Below are 14,273 nucleotides of genomic sequence, written 5' to 3'. Positions count from 1 at the left end.
ACTGGGGTCCGTCGCAGAAACACACTGGAGGCCACCCTTTACTCCTGAGAGGAACCCCCCCCGCCCCGCCTTGCTTCCTACGGGAGCTGCGGGTATCCACGGGCCCCTGTCCTTTCCCTTAGGTGTCATGGGGTAAAAATAAAGCCAAGTACCCTGGACCTAGACCCCAAATTCTAGAGTACTGGGGAAACCGGATTCCCTGGTCGAATTATACTTTACCATCTGGTGAAAACTGGTCTCTGTCAAACATGGTGAGACACAGCACATCTTGGTAGAGATCCTTAATAAAGAACTGGCAGTTAAAGTTCCACTTGGGATTGAGCGTGTCCGGGAGGGTCCTGGTGGTATAGCTCTGGGAGCCCATGCTGATTTCACAGTATGGATTGCTCTTTCCTGAACAAAAACAAACCAAAGACCCATGTGGCATGTGCAGGTACAATACATGACAACAGGACCTTCCCTGAGCAGAAGCAGGATGCAAAGCATGAGAGCAGGAGCCACTGTCTGGGGGCCCAGATCTGCCTGGTGGTCCCATGTCCCCAGTGCTCACAGCACTACAAGCTTGGGGGCAACCATGCGGGCTCGGGTGCCCCCCGGTGTTTCCCACGAGCCTGGGCACGTGTCAGTGCAGCTTCGACTCAGATGTGCTGAGGAGGGAGGAACTGGAACTTACTGGAAAAACACACTGGTGATAATATTGGTCCCACAACCATTTTAGTGGCACTGGAAGATTTTGTAAGTGTTCAAATATTCAACGTTCAGAAGAGTCATCAGCAAAGAACAGGGCAGTAACCATATGTGTTGAATGAAAGAAGCATTTACCATTCGGTTTACAGGCTTTTAACTCTGTAGCTTCGATGACCTGCACCATCAGACGCCCAATGCCTGAAGTCTTTTGAGAGCGAGCTACAAGAGAGGAAGACGAGCCCTGTTAGCTTCTTCTCCGAGCACGCAGGTGGAGCACTGAGGACACTGAGCGGTAGATACAGGCCCCAGTGTCCCCTGCCTCGGCCCTGGGCCTGGCCCACTGGCAGCTGGTGGCTCTGCTCCACTATCTCCTGCCCAACCGTGAAGACGGACACGCAGCTCTACCCCCCCCCCCACTCTGCCCTCCTGCGCATCCATTATCCCCAGCTTCTGCGCGTCCTGCAGCTCGGCGTCCTGGCCGTGTCCTCTGCCAGCAGAGCCCGCTGCAGAGCTTGTGGTGCTGTGTTAACCCTCAGCCGCCTGGCAAGTGGTAATAATTATAAAATAGTACATTACATCCATTCAGCACTTAAAAGCAGCTAACGTTTACTGGATCCTTACTTTGTGTCAGGCACTGAGCTAGACCTGTACAAAAGCGTCATTATTTAAGCCGTAGAGTGACGCTGTATGGTAGCTGTTGAGAGCTGCCATCTCCACACATGGGAGAATGGAGACTGAGGAAGGACTGTAGCTGGCCCCGGTCACAGGGGCTGCCAACGGCAAGGTAAAACATCCCCCGTCCGGCTCCGAAGCCTATTAGCCACCCACCATCATTCCAATCGCACGTGAACACTTCAGCCTATAAGGCGGTTTCACGTCAGACCTTATTCTGCTTGAGGAGGTATTCAGAATTCTGAGGGTGTGAATTCAGATTATCTTGGTAAATATAAGCCAAGCAGGTTTTGCCTTTAAGGGTTTAAAAACGAACAAAAGGCTGCTTGGTGAGCTACTGATTTTTAAAAACTTCGGGCACGTAAAACTTTGAGACGTGGCCCCCCTCCAGCGCAGCGCTTCCGCTCCGTTCCCCTTACAGGCAGCACTGGGCCGTACTTGCCTTTGAAGGCCTGGTTCGGACTAGCACGGGGCTTGGCACAGAGTAAGTAATGTCTAAAGAACTGAACATACAGAAATGCATAACAATATGTATAGATACTGATGTTAAGCACAACTAATAGAAAAACTCTGATTTACATCTTTTACCAATTAAGAGATCGTTATATGCTTTACAATCATTCAGTCGTTGATTTTTCAATAGCAAGCATTTGAAGCACCATTAAAACAAGATTCAATCAGCAAATGCCAATTTACACATACCTTTCAAGAGTATATAACAAAATAAGGGAAACCTGNCGAGGGGGTGGGGAGGTGGGCACGGTTTCCAAAGCGGTTTGTTCAGTCAGCCAGTGGTGTGGGCGAGGCAGAGGGAAAGGGGAGAAGCAGGGCTGTGCCCTGAGTCTGGGGTAAGAATTTGTCCTAACAGGGAAGAAGCTTAAGCAGGGAGAGTCAGCCCTGTAAGAAGACTACTCTGGCAATGAAGGGGGTGGGCGATGGGGGCCGTGTGCCAGGGTGGAGGTTGCAGGATCTTCGCTGGGCTGTGCCACCAGGAAAGGACCAGGACCAGGGAAGAGAAGGATAGAAGGTGTGCGACTCAGCATCTGAGCAGAGGAGCATGAGGGCTGAGAGCATGCTTCCAGTCTGGTGGCAAGGACAACACTGCCACCACAGAACTTCCCAGGGGATGCCAAGGGGCGAAGCCCAGCAGGTGGCCGGGAGAAGGTGAGGTGTTTCTGGAGTGTGGGCTCAGGGAAGCAGCCCAGCATGACTTTCGTGAAATTGAGAGAGCAGAGGGACAGAGAGGCTTAGGCCAGGGCGGAGCTCCAGGTACAATGGGAGGGGGAGCCTTGACTTCTGCCACTGGGTGCAGGGGGCTCAGGAGGGAGAGTGAGTGGAGCTGTGGGTTAGGTCAATAGTGTCAAGGGAGGGAGCCATCTGCACAGGATGGGGACAGCAAGTGGGGTGAAAGGCAGGGGAGGGGGAGGAGAGCCTTGAGATCCAGGCCCCGGTGTCGAGGGAGGGAGGCTGGGTGGATGTGGAGGAGGGCTGGGGCAGGAGCCTGCGTGGGAGAGGAGGAGCAGAGCTGAAGGCAAACAGGCCATAGAAGTGGAGTTGGGTGAAGCAAAATGGACCAAGCAGAAGTGGGCTTGGTTGTGCTAAGGACCCTCTTTCTTTGCCACAGAGAGAAGGGAGGTCCCAGGGCTGGCACTGGATGTCCCCCATCTGTGTAGTGGGTGGGGATTCAGGGAGGCCCGAGGGCAGCAGCAGCCAAGCGGGTTCTGCTGTCTGATCCCCTAGCAAGTCTGGTCTTTCAGGCTGTCCCTGTTTAACCCCCTCACTGCAGGAGCACAGCTTGTGTCCTCCCCCTCCCCAGGGTCCCCTGGCAGCTGCTTCTAACCCTCCAGGGCACCACCAACTACCTTGATAAGCTTTTTCCCGTTTCTTCTTTTCCGTGTCGATGTACTGCTCCGACGCCGCCTTGATCTTCTGGACCCAGGCAGTCCTGGAGAAGTAGAACACAGCCATGGGGCGGCTCTCCCACACACCTCCCCGGCTCAACCAGGAGCGCCAAAGCTCTGCACGTATTCTTCACTTCTGTGCTAACCTTGGCTTTGACGAATTTCCAATCACAGACCTAATATTAGTTCAACTGAAAGACTTGTTTGCTCATTAAGATCAAGCTGGGAATTTCTAGACAGTTACTGACTGCTTGTAAAACACCAGGCACTGGCACGGTGCTGGCACCCAGAAGGAGAAGATGCAGTGCACCCCATCAGTGGCAACTGGGCACAAGAGAGGAACATTTGACCTGAAATTAGACAAAGACGCAAGTGCCCAGAGGAGGTGCGCCCCAGTGTGCCATCACAGAGGCGCTGAGCTCCGCTGCAGAGGACGTCCGGCTGGCCAGGCAGAGAGCAGGAGCGCGGCGCTCCACACGAGAAGGGCAGGCATTCTGGCTGGAGTACAGGTCCCGGGGGTGCAGGGATGGGGGGGTTGGGGCTGAGACACACACACGGCCTTGGAAACCAGGCGAAGGAGCCTGGACCGCCGCATGAGGGATTTTAGTGGGAAGCAAGGTGCTGGATCTCCCATTTTGGAAGATCCTGAGGAGACTGGAGGAGGCACGGACACACGTTGAGGTGATCGCAGTAACCTGGCATGTCCACACCGAGGCTGACCAGTGGGGCTGGGGTGCATGGGACTAGTTAGGAGAGCTCAGGGTGCAGAATGAGTAGGACTGGAGCATGGTTGTAGGTGGTTTATGGGAGGGAGCCGTCCAGGCTTCAAGGCAGGTCACACGTGGTCAGGACTTACCTCTCGTTAATGTTGTCTGTTCGGAGGGTGTAGACCCGGTCAATGTGAGAAATGTGGAAGACGGGCTCATCACTGGAAGGGTCTGTGGGCAGTTTCACCAAGACTTCATTCAGGAAAATGGGCTGAAAGAGGGCCAAAACACAGGCTGTGAGACGGACCAGAACCCTCCACCTGCCTACATCTCAGGAGAGCTCTGTTCTGAAGAGCCTTGTTGAGAAGGAGAGAAGGGTCAAGCTTCGCGAGTCTTTTACTTAGGGAAAAAGAGACTGTCCATTTTGTAGAAGATAACATCTTGGGCAGATCAGCGGTTCCTGAACTGGGGACAGGAGCTCATGGGACAGGGTCTCTCCTCCACGGACCTACCTGAGCACCCTGCCCCAGCCACCAGTTTTACAGACCTGATGCTGAATGTGGACCGAGCTGGGATCAGATGTCATGTTTGCCAGGGGGGAGGCCAGAATCCACAGCTGGAATCCAGCTGTCAGCTGCCAGAGGGCAGTGAGGGCCCAGCCACACTGGGACTTCCTCCCTGGGACATGACGGAGGAGGAGTGACCCATCTGGAGACAGGTGAAGAGAGTCCCACGAGGACAAGGAAGGCTCAGGTGGGGAAGGAGGTCCTCGAGGTGAAGGAAACACCTCGTTACACTCCTGATGCCACAGCCAGGAACGTGACACTTACCGTTTTATACATTTTGAACTGGGCATTGGACTTAGAGCTGAAAAGCTTCTCAGAGCCTGAGGAAACAGCAAACTGCTTGACCATGTAGGTCAGGAGCAGAAAGTCGTTGAAGAGGAATCCATGTAGCTCCTTATTGCTCTTGGTCTTGTATAATTTCCCGCTGTGCAGAAGCTTCCGGGGCCCCAGGCAGTTGGTGAGGGAGTTGAAAATAAGTTGCTTAAAGAGAAATTGTCGCTTTGTAAGTCCCAGCACAAACCATCCCCGTGCCCGTCGACCAGGCCAGTGCCCTGCAGATGAGCGTGCTGTGGCAGAATCTTCTAGTTGGGAATGTGGCTGTAATCATTCACCTTGACACAAAAGATCCTTGCGTTTATTTTTCTTCAGAGTTCAAACTGGCATGTGAAAATGATTACTTATATCCACAGACTATGGATCTTACCAGCTGAATTCAGAGAACTGAATTCAGAAAAATATCAAATTCCTCTTTATAAGAAAGGAAAATGACACCCCAAGAAGGGGCAAGATGGTTGAGTCCACAAGGGCTGGCCTGAGGCATAGACTGTTCGCAGCAGGGGAAGGCCTGAACCCAGTTCCCCACCAGAGCCCGCCGAGTGGCACCCAGCTCAGCACCACAGGCCTCACCTCTGCAAGACCTTCACACTGAACGTGCGCCTGGATCCACTCCAGTCGGTCCGAATTTTCTTTTTCCCGAACTCCTTCGTTAACTTGGGAACAAAGCTCCTCTGCCCGCTCAAGAGCCAGCTTTAAGGAGGAATGGTCTACGTGATTCTCCAGTGTGTTCTCCAGAATCTGGAAAAGAGTGGGCTGCGTCATCTGGGAAGCAGTGTCACCCACCCACCCAGACGTCCTGCTGGCTGCTGTATGCACCGGGTGCTGGGCACTGGCTAGACAACAGTAAGATAACTGTTTGCCCTCGAGGAGCTCACAGCTCCAGAGTTCTTGGGGGGACAGGTGACTCAGTGACAAGAGGGTGTGCCAGGTGCTACCTGGGTCAAGTGCCCTGAAATGTGTGGGTGCCTGGTGGCTCTCTCATGGGGTCTTGGTAAAATCGCACCTGTGTGAAAGGGTGCCTCCCTCCCCCCTCCCGCCGCCGTCATTTAAGCCATGTGTATTTAACCCACCAGTAGAACGGGTTGCAGCTCTCGTAAGTGTGGGAACTTGCTGAATAGCAATGGCTTATAACATTTTGGGGGTCACTGATCTTTTTTAAAAATCTGAAGAAAGCAATGAATCCTCTGCTACAGGAAAAATACGATAAAACCATGTCATCAGCTTGTAAGAAAACACATTCAGTTCATTCTGAAGTGACTTCAAACTAATGTTACAAATGCAAAAGAACAGAGGCTGGCATTTACCGGTGGAGCCCCTCTGGAAACTAGGGGCCCCCTCAGCGGATGGCTCCTGACCGGACTCTGGTCACACTGGGGCCACAGTCCTTTGTTTACATTCCAAAGTGGGACAAAACCCTGAAAGTCTAAAGTGTTTTTCGATATTCATTGGGTGGCAAACCTGACCTAAACTGAAGAGAGATACTTATTTATTCTACTAAAAGTGATTATTCATGTATTTCACTATAGGGGTATTACTGTGTTTGGTTAAAGGTGATGTCCAGGCTTTGTTGCGATGTCCGACAGTATACCGTATTTGAATTACATTCTGAATTCTGAAACATATCTGGCTCAAAATATTTCAGATAAGGGACTTTGGAATGGGTCAGTTTGGTACCATAACTGTAACATAAGGTCCATACTGAGTTAACATGGCTTAGACGCCAACGGTCAAAGGATAATCAATGAAAGTAACAGTCTTATATTATTTTTGCTGTTTTCCTTTCTAAGGTGATTAAAATTGTATCCATGATAACTTGTGGAAAAATGCTTTGTAAAGTGCGCCTTCTTACAAGGCATATTGGCGCAAGAGGCCCACACAGTTTATGCTAAAAGATGGATGGAATTTTAGGACCACTGAGTTAGCAAGCTGAAGTGGGGTATGGCGAGGGGAGGGTGATGAGCTCTGGTTAGGAGGTGCGGAGGCGGGGACTCCTGAGACATCTGAGACACAGGGTGACTTTTATCTGCCCGATCTGGATTCACGTGCACGTGCACACACATGGCGCCTGGCTCAGTCCGTGGGGCGGGGGCTGGCACTCTCACAGGCTCCCCGAGCAGGGCCTCTGTGGCCCTCGGCGGTCCTGCCGCCCTGTCCCGGCCAGCGCACTCACACTTCTGATGAGGAGAGGGTAGCGGGTGATCCTCTGCATGGGCTTCAGCAGGAAGCTGGAAAGTGGCATTCCTTTACAGCGAGGGTCAGACGCCAGTTTCTGCGAGGAATTGAGAGGCTCATGAGGAGACCATAGCTTCCAGGGAAACAAGGAAACACCGACTGTACTCCTGACGCTGACCACCTTCTAGATTTCTAACTTCTCTTGGAAAATCAGGATTCAAAATGACACGTATCAGACTAACAGCAGGAGTGTCTCCCCTCATGTGGTCAACCCAGCAGACGCTTTTCAGCTCTTCCTCTCTCACGTGGATTTGTGCCCGTGCCATCACTCCCTCCTTTGCTTCCAGAACCACTGACAGCTGTCTTCCCAGTCGCCTCCTTCCCAATCCTCACTTTTTTCTCTTCCTCTACCGGCTCTTAACTGTAGGTGCTGCCCGAGACCCCGTGCAGCTGAGGCCCGGAGCGTTGCCCAGACCCTCTCTGGAGCTCCCTACTTGCCGCGTCACTCTCCCCCGACCTGGATCTCCTGCAGGCACCTCAGTGCCTCAGTCTACCCCAAAGTCCTCATCTTCCTTCATGAAAGCCTTCTCTTCAACTCCATCCCTGAGTTGGTAGCATCATTCCGCACCCACCCACCTTCTCTCCACACACCTGGGAGTCACCTTCCACACCAATCCATCTTCTAAATGCATTAGCCTTGGCTACTGTTCCTTCTGCTCTCTCTTCCCTTGGCTAATTCATACTCATTTCTGAAGACTCACATTATGCCTCCTTGGCCAGCCTCTCCCCTTCCTTGATGCCTTCCCTCCTTTTCAGTGACCCTTCTCGAGCCCCCACAATAACCCATGGCCGCCTTTATTGTAACCCCACCTCTGGACTGGGTAAGACAGGTAGAGGGATCACGTTTGAGGTGTCTCCATGACCCTGCAGACTGTTAGCTCCAGGAGACTAAGGACCACAACTTAATTTGCTTCTACTCCTATTATTAATACAGTACCTGAATAAAGTAGCTAGTATTCTTGGATTGCCTTGTTTGTTTTTTGATGACCATTTGTAATGACTGAAAAGTACATTTACTATAATTTACCTAACTATTTCCCACCATGGGATATTTAAACTGCTCCCTCCTTTTGTTTTTGGATATATCTATATATGTTGCTATAACAAGCATCTTCATGCTTTTTATTTCTGTATTTTCTGAGACCTTTTAAAAAGTTACATTTAGGGGCGCCTGGGGGGCTCAGCTGGTTAAGCGGCTGCCTTGGGCTCAGGTCATGATCACAGGGTCCTGGGATGGAGCCCGGCATCAGGCTCCCTGCTCGGTTGAGAGCCTGCTTCTCCCTCTCCCTCGGTCCCCCACCCCAATGCGTGCTCTGTCTCTCTCCCTCTCTCTCACTCTTCCTCTCTATCTCAAATAAATACATAAATAAATAAATAAATAAATAAATAAATAAATAAATAAATAAACAAACCGTTAAGAAAATAGTTACATTTAGAACAAAGCTTATTGCTAGATTTTGTTTTTAATGTAATGTAACCGACACAATGCCCTTCACTATGAGACTATAAACTTTTTATTTATTCTTACTATTGTTACGGTTGTGATGGCACTGATACCCTATTTACATTGCTACCGTTATTACTATTTGGAAAATTTAAAAAATCTTTTACTTATGCTTTAGAAGGTTAACGTCCAACTTTTTCCGAAGATTTTTAAATAGTCTTTATACCCAATGTAGGGCCTGCACCCACAGCCCCAAAATCAAGCATCAAATGCTCTACCAATTGAGCCAGCCAGGCACCCCTAAATATCCTATGTTTAATTCTATTCACTATTTTAAAACATATGCATGCACTCACAATCCCACACTTATCTACTTATTCTGACCACCGTTTGTGTCTATGATCTTGTTTCCCTTGTATGTTTCTTCTAGTTCATTTCTAAGCAAGTCCGTGCTCCCCCCCACCCCATTACTACCAACTGAAGAGTCAGTCCTCAGGGCCTTACTTAGATCATTTTTGCATCCCTGAGATCATCATAAGGAAGGTAAATATAATTAACATTTATTGAATGCTTATTATGTGCTGGTCTCTGTGCTAAAAAGTACTTTAAAAGTAGTACGTGACTGTCTCTGGGTTACGCACTGGGGACTGAAGCACCAAATGTTAAGTAGCTTGCCCTGGTCACACAGCCCGCAGTCTGACTCGAGCTGTCTTATTCTAAGGTGATACTATGTTGCCTCCTGGGATGAGCCTATGGTTATGACAGACTTTTCTTTTCATGTAAGGCTGAATTTTATTCACTGATATTTTAATTAAGATTTTAACAACTATATTTACAAGAGATATTGGGGTTATAACACTTTTTTCATTTTTGTAATTAAATACAAATATGAATGCAGGCTTTGGGGTCGGGAACACTTTTGCCTTATACAGTGAATTAGGTAGGTTGGTTTCTTTCTTTTTTTTTTTTTTAAAGATTTTATTTATTTGAGGGAGAGATACCGAGCACTGAGGGGCAGAGAGAGAGAGAGAAGCAGACTCCCCAGTGAGCGCAGGGAGCTTGATGTGGGGCTCGATCCCAGGACCCCAAGATCATGACCTGAGCTGAGATCATCACCTGAGCCGAAAGCAGACGCTTAACCAAATGAGCCACCCAGGCGACCCTGTGCTTTTATCTTTGTTACTTATTCCATTTTTCTGTTAGAATTTTTATCCTCTGCCTAAATATCTTATATTCTATGCTTAATTATTTTTTCCATTCTTTTTTGATAATGAAGACATTAAAATTATGCATTCTCCCTTAAGGCACTGTGGCTATAATAGATCCCATTATGCAGTATTTCAGAAACCAAAAAAAACAAGGAGACATGTAAAAAAGCAAGAAAACAGATGTGACTTTCATTTCTCTCGCCACTTTAACGTGTGGTAAGAGTTTCTACTGTGGAACATCAGTGAAAGTGCGTTCTCACGACATGCTATCCTGCTGTAAGCAGCAGCCACACGGAGCTCACCGCCGTGTCACTAGAAGGCTGCTGCTGACTCACTGTATTACACAGAGTGCTCCCCGAGTGTCCTTCTAGCGTTACTTCTCACCAAGGGTTTGTTTTTCATTTAAGACCACGGCCTCACGGGGCCGACTGTGTCCTCTTCTTATTGGTTTCTGGACACTTTGAGGACACTGGGGTGCACGTGGAGCACATGCACAGAGTCACACATGTGCGTTTATGTAGCATCCTGAGTCCCAGTGTTGCCACTCTCCTCTCATTTCCTTTTGTCCCACTATATTCATCCACTGACAACATTTTATTTATCTTGTTGCTATTTATATATTTGAGTAAGCTATTTTATACTCTTTCTGGAATAAGATGGATATAATTTACAAATTTAATAAAGTGACATTCTGGATATTTTTGGAGTATAGAGTAGCTGATTTAATAGGCTTAAATAGTAATCTACTAATAGATGGGCAAAATCATGGTCCCAGTGTCAAGAAAAGTCAGTTGGATATGCACAGTACCTCAGACACGCAGAAAATTATTTGCCATACTGGTGTTTCCTTTGGAAAGCAGGGGGTGCCCCTCCCCGTGCTGAGCCTCCTGACGGGGCAGCCGTCTCTGCCTCCAGGCTCGGAACAGGGCTGGCCTGCCCATGATCTCAGAATGGAGTTACCTTTAAAAAGTCCTTGAAATCCGTGTCTTCATCTGTCTTCTGCTGTAACAGAGTTGCTCCATTAAGCTGACAGCTACAGAACCGGATGTAGGCCTGCATGTGGGACAGCTCGGCGGCCAGGATGTCCCCAATCATCTGCACGGGCATCTTCTCTCCTCCAGTCTTCTTCCGTACCCGCAAGGCCCTGCAACCAACATACTCTCACAGTCTGTTTTTAGTGAATGTCGATAGTAAATAAAGGATGTGAATATCACGGGAGACTAAAGGTAATGAGAACCAGTGAGTTACCTAAAAACCTGGCACTGTGAGGGGAGAGTCAGAAGGAGGAGGCAGCTGGTGCCTACGTTCTGCTGGCCAAGCCAACCTGGGTGCAATGTTAGCAAACAGTAAGAAAACGAAGTCTGTACACTTGGGTATTTCTAGGTCCTTGGAATTGTTTTGTATACATCTTTGTTTCTTAGGAAAGTTCCTTTAGAAAAATTCTATCTTGTTCTCAGCTGATCCAAGAAGAAAGGAGTTTTCTACACTCTGTAGGGGAAAAAGGGAGCAGGCGCCCACAGAGGCCAGGTGTGGAGGTAGAAAGGAGCACTGTCCTCAGGAGAGCTGCTGTGCCCCAAGGAGGGCAGAGACGTGGCAATGGCCGGGCATGCTGATTCCCTGCCCCCTGCCCCCCAACCAGGAGTCTCTCCTCACAGGCCTGGGGGATGGGAAATCACCCCAAGGAACGGAATTTCACCCAAGGACTTAGGAGACTGCCGGACCAGCCGGTATGTCTGGGGCATGAGCTGCAGCTTCTGTCCTACTCCACCCAGTGCGGTCAAGTATATTTTGAAATCCTATGTTAATACACTGTTTATTTTATGATTTAATTTTTCTTCATTTAGTCAAAGTATTTTCTTTGTTATATTTCTTGATTTCAATAATTATGTATTTTACAGTTATAGGGTATTTCATAAAATGACAACAAAATAAAAAGCTTGAGGGAGCAGAGCATGGTTGAAAGTTCCTTTGCTAAAGTGCCCTGCAGGGAGCTATGTGGGAAAGTGCTAGTCCTGGGGGCTGGGGGTGTCTGTCCGCTGCAGGGGCAGGTACTGCTCACAACTCACTTCAGTAGCTTCGTGTTAGACATGATGAGCTCTTTCCAATTTACAAAGATCAAAGCCATTTCTCCTTCAGTGAGGAAGCCTGACTCCACCATCCGTTTCTGAAAAACCTAAATTCAAGACACAAAGGAGATAAGTTAGCTTAGGTGTGAATACACAGACTATGTGGTCTAAATCCAACAATATCTTCAAATACTGAAACTAATATGATCATGATGGTTTTAAATAAACTACTTATCATTGCTAAATTGTCCCCCCCGTTTTTATTTAAATTCTAGTTAGTTAACATATAGTGTAATATTGGTTTCAGGAGTAGAATTTAGTGATTCATCACTTACATATAACACCCTGTTGATTGCTAAATTTAATTTTACTTAATTTATTTATTTGAGGGAGAGTGCAAGCGTGGGGGGTTGAGAGGCACAGGGAGAAGGAGAGGCAGAATTTCAAGTAGACTCCCCACTGAGCGTGGAGCCTGACACATGGCTCAATCCCACAACCCTGAGAGCACAACCTAAGCTGAAACCCAGAGTCAGATGCCCAACCAACTGAGCTACCCAGGTGTCCTGATTGCTAAATTTTAAATTGCATAATTTCCCACTATTTGCTATTTGAGTTCTTATTAGGGCTTTTTTTTTTTTTTTCAAGTAGGCTCCCTGCTCAACATGGGACTTGCACTCACAACCCTGAGATCAAGACTCACATGTTCTACCAACTGAGCCAGCCAGGAGCCCCTTATTAGGACTAATTCTAAGAAGGACTGAGTCCAGTAGCCTAGGGAGATGAAGCAGGTTAAATGAAACCATGTGCATAAAGTACCCACACCCTGTAAAAGCTGCAGAATTGAGGGGCTGGGCACCCTGGACTCCTGGAAGCAGTCTGTGAGAGGTTCAGCAATAGGAAAAGTGATGACTTACATGGCCCCCAAGCATATGTGCATTTCCGAGGCTGGCTGATGGAGGGGAAATGAGCCCCTAGATCCACATTCCACAACACTGAAGGATTTATAAAGCTGGTATGTATGTATTTGCACACGACTGTGTGTGTGTGTGTGTGTGTGCGCGCGCGTGGGTGTAGGTGGGTTCTGAATGAACTTCAGAGATGATGCAGGTCAAGCCGAATCAGCTATTAGTATTATTTTTTAAAAAGATTTATTTATTTATTTTTTGAGAGAGAGAGTGCAAGTGGGGGAAGAAGCAGAGGGAGAGAATCCCAGGAAGACTCTGCACTGAGCATGGAGCCCAAGGCGGGGATCCATCTCAAGACCCCAAGACCATGACCTGAGCAAAATCAAGAGTCAGCCCCTTCACTGACTGAGCCCCCAGGCGCCCCTCAGCTATTATTATTCCCAGGGCACTCATGAAGAAATAAAGGCTGAGAGAGTGATTTGCTCAAGATCACAAACCTAGAACACGGAGGAGCCAGAACGAAAATGCCAGTCTTTTAGATTCTAAATTGGTTTCCACTAAACAACTGGGATTCCTAGAGAAGGACTTTAAAGGCCTTAAGGAAACTGTAAAGTTATCTGAGACAACCCTTCTCATGTGTGATCTTTCCCAGATGCACACAACACGTCAGCCTATTGAAACTGTTCGCTGGCTCTGTGATAAGACAGAGACTCCTTCTTGAGGTTCACCACACCGGTGTGATCTGACCCTGCCAACTTCACCAGCCTGGCCCTCAAGTACTTGACACTCCAGCCACATGGGACTACTGGCAGGACCTGACACATGCCTTCCCACTTCTATTTCCTCTTCCAGGCATAGAAAACTCGTCCTCGTCCTTCTGGTCTCTCCTGACTCTCCTTTGCGCCAGGGGTGGTCAGCCCTCTCCTGGTCCCCGCCTCACTGTTCTGTAGCTGTCTGTCTGTCTCTCCGTGTGACTGTGAACTCCTTGCTCTTTTACCTCTGTTCCCCAGCACAGTGCTTTTTGCACATGGTAGGTCTTCAATTAATGTTTATTTACTGAGTTGTGTTGAACACGGATTCAAAGAATTCAGATAACAGTGCTATGAACTGGCATCTCTAAACCTTCATAGTTCCAAACTCCGAGCGAAGATGTCAGGATCCTCCGATGGGAGTGAGCCTAGACAGGTGGTGGATCTGCTCAGAGGGGCTCCTGAAGGACAGGGAAAGCACCGGTTGGTCTGTTCTTTCACCCGCTGATGACTGTACGTTATTTTGTTTATTCACTCCATTTACCTGCCTCAGCAGAGGACGACGATGGCTAGGCCCTCTGGGAGGCTCCATGCGGACGGCGATAAGAACGCCTGGCCTGTGAACATGCTTTCACCCGCAGGCCCTGACCCTGACGTGACCCCTTGCCCCTGAAGCAAGGACAGGTGTACAGAGTGGGAAAAACCACAGCCCACGTGGTTAAGTGACCGGTCTGAGTGGGGAGGCCCGCCGCGCCCCCTGCTCACCCTCTGTGCGGGAGTCAGACAGGGGCTTCCAAGGC

The 14,273-nt window shown here is 48.8% G+C and overlaps 1 protein-coding gene across 4 annotated transcripts in view; it reads right to left on the bottom strand.

Moving 5' to 3' along the window:
• The window catches only part of ITSN2 (intersectin 2), a 141,024-nt gene that overhangs the window by 1,161 nt on the left and 125,590 nt on the right, over positions 1 to 14,273 (bottom strand). For all 4 annotated transcript variants that reach the window (XM_034659824.1, XM_019808590.2, XM_034659823.1 and 1 more), the window contains 9 exons: positions 11,820 to 11,926; positions 10,714 to 10,897; positions 7,040 to 7,138; positions 5,440 to 5,607; positions 4,798 to 5,013; positions 4,117 to 4,238; positions 3,222 to 3,304; positions 823 to 906; positions 220 to 393 (listed from right to left, as the gene is read on the bottom strand). In XM_034659824.1, coding sequence (XP_034515715.1) covers positions 220 to 393; positions 823 to 906; positions 3,222 to 3,304; positions 4,117 to 4,238; positions 4,798 to 5,013; positions 5,440 to 5,607; positions 7,040 to 7,138; positions 10,714 to 10,897; positions 11,820 to 11,926 — 1,237 coding nt within the window. The remainder of the gene's footprint in view (positions 1 to 219; positions 394 to 822; positions 907 to 3,221; positions 3,305 to 4,116; positions 4,239 to 4,797; positions 5,014 to 5,439; positions 5,608 to 7,039; positions 7,139 to 10,713; positions 10,898 to 11,819; positions 11,927 to 14,273) is intronic.

This window comes from Ailuropoda melanoleuca, chromosome 4 (genome assembly GCF_002007445.2).
Source record: "Ailuropoda melanoleuca isolate Jingjing chromosome 4, ASM200744v2, whole genome shotgun sequence".
In the NCBI taxonomy this organism is placed as follows: domain Eukaryota; kingdom Metazoa; phylum Chordata; class Mammalia; order Carnivora; family Ursidae; genus Ailuropoda; species Ailuropoda melanoleuca.
This window is presented reverse-complemented; position numbering and strand designations above follow the sequence as displayed.